The sequence below is a fragment of the Ovis aries genome, chromosome 2 (genome assembly GCF_016772045.2).
Source record: "Ovis aries strain OAR_USU_Benz2616 breed Rambouillet chromosome 2, ARS-UI_Ramb_v3.0, whole genome shotgun sequence".
In the NCBI taxonomy this organism is placed as follows: Eukaryota; Metazoa; Chordata; class Mammalia; order Artiodactyla; family Bovidae; genus Ovis; species Ovis aries.
This window is the reverse complement of record NC_056055.1, coordinates 123237087-123245488: the sequence shown is the minus strand read 5'-3', so window position 1 is coordinate 123245488 and position 8402 is coordinate 123237087. Positions and strand designations below refer to the sequence as shown.

The window sequence follows — 8402 nt, the reverse complement described above, 5'->3', positions numbered from 1 at the left end:
CTATCAGTTCTCCGTCCTGGTCCACTTAACTATAGCCAAAAGAGAGGATCTTGAGGTATAAAAATGGCCACGAAGGAAGAAGGGACTGAGTGAAATGTATTTTAGCTAGAATAATTGGGTATGTGAGCGTATATTAACTGACAAACTTACTGTGCTATGCTTAGTTGCTCAGTCTTGTCCAACTCTTCACAACCCCATGGACTTTAGCCCACCAGGCCCCTCTGTCCATGGGATTCTCCAGGCAAGAATACTGGAGTGGGTTGCTATCCACTTCTCCAGGGGATCTTGCAAACCAAGGGATTGAACCCAGGTCCCCCACATTGCAGGCAGATTCTTTACTATCTGAGCCACCAGGGAAATGTCTTCCTTATTATACCATATACAAATCCATTTACTTTGAATGACTATTTTAATGAGGCAGTCCACAACAAACCTTGTCTAGGAATGAATTCAAGTGACTTTGCAATACCAGTTCAAATCTTACAAATCTGACTGAGAGGTCAACTTTGAATTTGGATATGTGAGCACTGGGAAAATCTATTGTAATTTTCCCAAATTTACCATCTAAGGAAAGAGAAAGACTATATCTACAATGACACTTGCATAATATTTCTACCTGGAATTAAATTAGTGTGTGCATGCCAAGTAGCTTCTGTCATGTCCAACTCTTTGCAATCCCATGGACTGTAGCCCACCAGGCTCCTCTGCCCATGGGCCTCTCCAGGAGTGCTGTCCAAATAGTGATAGAGCAATTGGGGCTAAGAATTTAAAAGACAGCCTCTTTAAACATTTACAGTTGTTTAAGCAGAAGTCCAGGATCTACTGAGTTTAGTGAGCAATTTTAGTATGTCTTCATGTAGCTTTATGCCACTCATGATCAAACTATCATATTTTCATATATTTCAAATGTAATCCACCTGACCAAAAATAATAGGTGCAGAGTTCAGTTCAGTTCAGTTGTTCAGTCGTGTCCAACTTTTTGCGATCCCATGAACCACAGCACACCAGTCCTACCTGTCTATCATGAACTCCTGGAGTTCACTCAGACTCACATCAATAGGTGCACACAGCATTCTAATTAATATATTTCACTTTTTCAACATAACCTATAGGGTTTCCACATTTTAGCTGAATACTGAAATTGAATCCTCCTCAATAATAAACACACCTAACATTTATGTAATGTTAAATTGAAATGTTTTCAAACAGATTACATCATGTATTGTATATCACAGCATTTATTCTAGAAAGAATGAAACCTGGACACAAAAGATTTAAATAACAGCTTGAAAAGCCAGAGCCAGGATACAAATCTATTACCATTAGGAACCAATACCACAATGCGTCGTGATCCACACAGTCAAAGACTTTGGCATAGTCAATACAACATCTGGAACTCTGTTGCTTTTTCAATGATCCAGTGGATGTTGGCAGATTGATCTCTGGTTCCTCTGCCTTTTCTAAATCCAACTTGAACATATGGAAGTTCATGGTTCATTTATTGCTAAAGCCTTGCTTGGAGAATTTTGAGCATTACTTTCCTAGCATGTGAGATGAGTGCAATTGTGCAGTAGTTTGAGCATTCTTTGGCCTTGCCTTCTTTGGGATTGGAATGAAAACTGACCTTTTCCGGTCCTGTGGCCACTGCTGAGTTTTCCAAATTTGCTGGCATATTGAGTGCAGCACTTTCACAGCATCATCTTTTAGGATTTGTTTTTTTTTGTTTTTGTTTTTTTTTTTTTTTTCAAAAAAGATATTTAAGTTTAATACAAATTTTATACAAAGAAAATGTGAAAAAATACTTCCATATGCTAAAAGCAATTATGCTTCACAAATAAGGCCAGCTAGGCTAGGGTTTTTTTTTTTGTTGTTTTGTTTTTTTGACAACTGCAATCGACAAATGTTCTTTCCTGTTTTCTTCTAGGACTCTCTTTTTTATTTCTTCTCTAATATGGGTAACTAGCTGGAAACTGTACAGTTCGCATCCTCTTATCAACAATGGAGAGAAAGGGAACGAGACTAAAATGTACAACAGAATGTACTGGAATGATATCGTACAATTGATTTTTCTCATATACATACATCACCTTTTTGCTCTGTTCAATGCTTCTTGTTTTACACAACATACAAAAGGATCTACAGCATACGTAGTGTTGACAGCACGGCGGCGTCCTGCTCCCCCTCAAACTGCCTTGGTTTCATGCTGACATAAAAACGTACAATTCCATCGTATAAATATTACATACATGCTTCATCTCAGACTCAAATGTCCTCTCCGCGTGCGTCTCGCCTTTGACTTCTCACTTCCGTGAAGCACGGCCATCTCTTACCAAGCGGGTGTGAGTGTCTTTAAAGGAACCACAAAGCAAAGAAAAACTCTCTGTTTCGGAGCTTCTGACTCGAACGCTTTCTACGGTCCTCTCTTCGGCAAACTGAGCTGAGCGGGGCTTGGTTCTAGCTAATCTTCTGTAAACAAGGATGTGGGGTTTTGTTTTGTTTTGTCTTTTTTCCCTTTTATAGGAGTAGAGTCATCGTGGAAATCACATAAAATTAACGAGCTCCTCCGTGTGTCCTTCTGGTCCAGAGAGCTTGCCTTTTGTAACATGATAACGTAGTATTTGAAAGGGGCCAATGGGGGCATGTGATGTTGTCCACAGCAGCACCGAATTCTGTGCTGGAAATTCCTGATCCCAACGTGCTGTGTACAGACATACGAATGGAAACTGCTCACGGGGCATCAGAGGAATAGGAGCTGTGCGCCCCAAAGCGAGCCCCGCGCCCTCTCCGCACCCGTCACAGACGGGCTGGCTGACCATCCTTTCTCCAGCATTCAAACATTATTTTTGTTGTTGGGTGTGTTTTCTGTTTTTTATTGTTTTTTCTCCTCTCTCTCTTTTTTTTTTATAAGTTAAAGTCAGTACAAATATAAAAAGGGGAAGGTACTCTAGGCTCGATGACATCCACAAATTGTACATTATTTACATCTAAAGCAAAGGTTTCACGTGGGTGGAACAGTCCTCAGTCAAGGCTATCGCCGGACGTGATGTAGTGTGGGCGGCCCTCTGTGCCGGGCGCAGAGGCCGAGTCTGAATGGCTGGCATCCTCCAGGCTGAGGGTGGCGGTCTTCCGGACTCACGTTTCTTTGCGGTTTCCGGTTTCCCTGGTGTCTGGGTTGTTTCCCTCCATGGGGCGGGCAGCTTGTGTCCCAGCGTGTCCCTAGTCCCAGAAGGTGTCCAGGCGGGACTCTTTCGGGATGAGGCTCTTCGAACTGGTACCGGCATTGTGCTCGGAGCGGGCTGACCCTCGCTTCTCCTCGCTGCTGCTCCAGCAACTGGATTTACTGCTCCGGGAATGGTACTTTTGGGCTGGGTAGTTGGGGTGCGGCTGGTGGTCTGTGGAGGTTGGGGCAGAGGCAGGTTGCTTGTCGCACCTGTTGCTAACAGAGCCTTGGTTGGAGCCTAAGAGAATGGAGGAGGGCGTCTCCCTGGAGCCAGAGAGGTCGACGGTCGAGCCACCGTCCTTGCTTTTCTCAGCTGGTGTCTCCTTCTCTTTCGAGGCGCTGCTTTCCGTGGGGGCTGCCTGAGTGCTGGAGGAGGCGCCCTGGGATGATTTAGTTAGTGTTTCTGTGTTTACCTCAGGGTCTGCTTCCTGCTGAGGGGCGGTAGCTGACTGGGTGCAAGACTTCATGTGCTCGGGCCAGTGGGCCTGCTGGCAGGGGTAGTCACAGTAGCTGGTGTTCCAGCAGCAGTAGAAGATGGCCTCCTTCTTGCAGTTGGCGCACCACTGCTTCTTCTTGGTCTCGTCCACCGCCTGCTGCTTCTCCAGCTCCAGCTGCTTCTTCACCTCGGCAATGAGCCGGTCCCGCTCCTGCTCCAGGCTCTGCCGCATCTCCGCTATGGTCAGCTCCAAGTTGTGTTTCATTTCCGAGAGCTCCTGCTGGTGCAGCCACTGGAGTTTCTCTATCTCAATCCTCAGCCTGCGGATCTCGGCTATTGTGCTTCCGGTAGTGTTCTTAGAAAGATCGTTGTATATTTCCGTCATCGTGCCTTTTATTGCATCCATCATCTTGCTAGTGTACTTGGCGATGTCTGCAGTGACATCAGCTGAAGCGGTGGCGATGGGCAGGTCTGCGCTGACTGAAGATGCGAGCGTGCTAGTGGTCCCTGAGCTGGTGACCAGGGGCGACGACTGGGTGCTGGTCACCAGGGTGATGGTGGAGGTGGATGGGCTCTGTGTGATCTCTTTCTGCTGGACAGTTGATGAGTTCCACACGACCCGCTGCACAGCCGGGGCAGTCTCCTTCGGTAAAAGCGGCCTCTGCTTTTTCACCGGGCTCCCCGTGGTGGTGGTGGCGGCGGCGGCAGCGGCGGCGGTGGCGGGGGCCGTGACTGTGGACGTGGTGCTGGCCGTGACTCCAGCCGTGGGAGTTTGGGAGGATGAGCAGGTGAGGACCGGCGTTTCGGGGGGAGACTGGCTGCCCGCTGGCGTGGATGGTGGAGCTTTACCTACAACCTCCTGCTTGGGAGATGGTTCTTTGGGTTCCTTCTTATTTTTTCGACCCTCCCGCCCAGAATGGGCTTCTCCTAAATCTATGACAAGTTCGCTCTCTGAATCGGAGTCCAGGCCCAAATGCACTGTTGGGGAATCCGTCTCATCTTTTCCCTTCAGCTTATCCTTTGTGGGATGAGGCGAGGGTTTTGCTTTGTCTGAAAAGTCCTTCTCAGGCTGGGGGCTTGTCTTCTCCTTGACCGAGCTTGGGTCCGCTTTCTCACTGGCTGGTGACGTGCTGACTTTCAGCTCCTCTTTCGTCTCCACTGGGTTCGGCAATTTGGGCTTTTTTTTGACAGCAGATGGCTCTTTGTCCATCCGAGCCCCCTCTTTGTCTTCAGCATCTTCTGGCTCGTTCTTGGACCTCTGTTCCTCATCACTGATAGAGTCACTACCGCTACTATCTGACTTCTCAGAATCCTCCGAATCGCTGTGCTCAACAGCCGTATAAACATCTTCCGAGATTTCATTTATGCCTAGTTGTGCTTTGCAACTCTCTATGGTCTTGTCGAGATTTAGCTGGAATCTGCTGCGAATCTGTCGCTTGGGAGAGATGAGAGGAACAGGAGTAGACTGCTGCTGGACAGACTCACTCAGCTCCTTCAGGTCCATCTCGGCCTTGCTTCGATCCAGGTTAAGATTCAGGATGCTTCCCGTGGTGGGTGTCTTGTCCGTTTTCGTGGTGACTGGCGTTGATACTTGAGGAGAGAAAGGTTTTGGGCTGCCGGATAAACTCCCCGCTTGTCCTGTCTTGGTGGAGGCTGGTGAAGCTGTGCTCTTGTCCAGGAAGTCCATGGACTCTTCACTGGCGCTGAAGTGGCTGGACGTGGCCTTCTTCTCAGCGTCCTGCTCCACATCAGAGCCCGTGTGCACGGAGGAGTTTGTACTCATGGGGGAGCGAGGCATGTCGGACAAGGAGATCCTGCGGCCTGCGCCCCCGCTCAGCATCGGCTTGCTCATCAGGATCTTGGGCGATGCCGTCATGTCAAAGCTAAGCTTGACCTTCTCCTGCTTGTCCATCTTGGCGGCACCAGCACCGGGGTTGGAGGGGTCGAGCAGCATTTGGTACTGGCTGTTGGGCGTGTAGGGTGTCCTGAATGGAGAGTAATTAAAAACTCCGAACTTCCGGCGGATGTTCTCCACGTAAACCTCCATCTCTTGCATTGCACTGTTGAAGATGCTTTTAGTCTTTTTCACAGAAAAAGGAATTTCTTTAGACATGAGGTAGCAATTATTTATTGGAACCCAGGCCCTGTCGTGTTGTCCAAAGAAACGGGCATCCACCTGCCCATCTTTATCCCTCAGAGCTTTCGCAGGCCAGAATGGAAACCCCTTCAGTTTTGCCCAAACCAAAGGATGTGGATTGCTACAAGGCTCACAAAACCAGTTATCTCGTTTTTGGCAGGCAGCTAGATAACACTCTGGACAAACTTCAATTTCATTCATCTCATGCTCACAGATTTTGATGACTACTTTTGCAATTTGTGTCAATTTGTGATTTCCCCCATTGTAAATGATACAGTTGTGCAAAATCCACTTTGCATCAGCCAGGAAGGCTTCTGTGCAGCCATACATTTTCTTTTTAGCATTCTTTTCCAATGTACAAAGGTCCATGGGGTGGAAGATGTATTCTGCATAGTCAGGATGTTGCTCCAATGGGACAGGCTTCTGAAATGCATCTGTCCCTGGCTGTTTCATTTTCTGAATGGCGAACTTGAGCAGATATGATAACTGTTCGATGGTGAGCATCGTCATGGCTTTACTCTGAGTCTCAATGCATTCCGCTACTGTGATCTTCTCACATTCAGGACAAAACCAGTCCCCCTCTGGTTCCGATGTCAGTCTCAGACACTTAGCGTGATAAACCCGGGGACAGAGCTCACAGCAAAGGACTTGGCCTTCCCGGTGACAAACCCAGCAGTAGAAATCATTTTGTCCGTCCTGCGGTACAACATCAACAGGGTCTGTGGTGAGTGGCTGCTTCATATAATAAAACGGACCATGTCTTAGTTCTGACTGCTCCTTATTGTTATTGTTCAGTAAGCCGGGTTTCTTTTTCTTTTTAATGGGACTTGGGGATGTGTCCTGTGGCGAGTGGCCATTGGAGGAATGAGGAGGGCTGGGGAACTTTCTTTTCTGGGCTGTTCTCTCTGTGGAGCCAGGATCTGTGAATCTGCCAGAAATGCATGTTCTCAGGCTCCATGTCAGATCTACAGAATCAGAAACTGGAGCAGGGCCCAGCAATCTGGGGTTTAAGCAGGCTTCTGGAGGATTTGGGTGCACGCTAATTTGAGATGCTCTCACATGTGTGTTTGGGAGACAGAGTCTGAGTTCTCCAGTCTCAGGAATCGCCTTTCCTTCCTCATCGCCATCTAGAAGGTTGGTTCAAGACCTGCCATTGAGAAAGCTCTGCCGTTCGGAGGGCCTAGCCTCTCTTTTCATCTTTTAGGATTTGAAATAGCTCAACTGGAATTCCATCAACTCCACTAGCTTTGTGTGTAGTGATGCTTCCTAAGGCCCATTTAACTTCACATTCCAGGATGTCTGGTTCTAGGTGAGTGATCACACCATTGTGGTTATCTGGGTCATGAAGATCTTTTTTGTATTGTTCTTCTGTGTATTCTTGTCACCTCTTCTTAATATCTTCTGCTTCTGTTAGGTCCATTCTATTTCTGTCCTTTATTGAGCCCATCTTTGCATGAAATTTTTCCTTGGTATCTCTAATTTTCTCAAAGAGATCTCTAGTCTTTCCCAGTCTATTGCTTTCCTCTATTTCTTTGCATTGATCACTGAGGAAGGCTTTCTTATCTCTCCTTGCTATTCTTTGGAACTCTGTATTCAAATGGGTATATCTTTCTTTTCTCCTTTGCCTTTAGCTTGTTTTCTTTTCTCAGCTATATGTAAGGCCTCATCAGACAACCTTTTTGCCTTTTTTGGGGGGATGGTCTTGATCCCTGCCTCTTGTACAGTATCATTAACCTCTGTCCATAGTTCTTCAGGTACTCTGTCTATCATATCTAATCTCTTGAATCTATTTGTCACTTCCACTGTATAATCATAAGGGATTTGATTTAGGTCATTCTTGAATGGTCTAGGGTTTTTTCTTACTTTCTTCAATTTGAGTCTAAATTTGGATTAAGGAGTTCATGATCTGAGCCACAGTCAGCTCCTGGTCTTATTTTTGCTGACTGTATAGAGTTTATCCATCTTTGGCTGCAAAGAATATAATCAATCTGATTTCGGTGTTGACCGTCTGGTAATGTCCATGTGTAGTCTTCTCTTGTTTGCTATGACCAGTGTGTTCCCTTAGCAAAATTCAGTTGGCCTTTGTTCTGCTTCATTTTGTATTCTAAGGCTAAATTTGTCTGTTACTCTGAGTGTTCCTCAACTTCCTACTTTTGCACTCCAGTCCCCTATGATGAAAAGGATACCTTTTTGGGGTGTTAGTTCTAGAAGTTCCTGTAGGTCTTCACAGAACAGTTCAACTTCAGCTTATTCAGCATTACTGGTTGGGGCATAGACTTGGATTACTGTGATACTGAATGGTTTGCCTTGGAAACAAACATGTCATTCTATCATTTTTTGAGATTGCCTCCTAGTACTGCATTTAGACTGTTTTGTTTACTATAATGGCTATTCTATTTCATCTAAGGGATTCTTGCCCACAGTAGTAGATACAATGGTAATAGTTAAATTCACTCATTCCAGTCCCTTTTAGTTAACTGATTCCTAAAATGTCAATGTTCACTCTTGCCTAGAGATGGGAATATCAGACCACCTAACCTTCCTCCTGAGAAATCTGTATGCAGGTCAAGAGCAACAGTTAGAACTGGACATGGAACAACATAATGGTT

At 46.1% G+C, this 8402-nt stretch overlaps 1 protein-coding gene across 1 annotated transcript; it reads right to left on the bottom strand.

Moving 5' to 3' along the window:
- Positions 1-1709: 1709 nt before the first annotated feature.
- Positions 1710-6986, bottom strand: LOC114113058 (MYND-type zinc finger-containing chromatin reader ZMYND8-like). The gene is made up of 2 exons (XM_027964731.3): positions 6941-6986; positions 1710-6713 (listed from the first exon to the last, which is right to left on the bottom strand). The coding sequence occupies exons 1-2, from the start codon at positions 6945-6947 to the stop codon at positions 3217-3219; spliced, it is 3504 nt and encodes a 1167-aa protein (XP_027820532.1). The 5' UTR covers positions 6948-6986; the 3' UTR covers positions 1710-3216.
- Positions 6987-8402: the final 1416 nt, after the last annotated feature.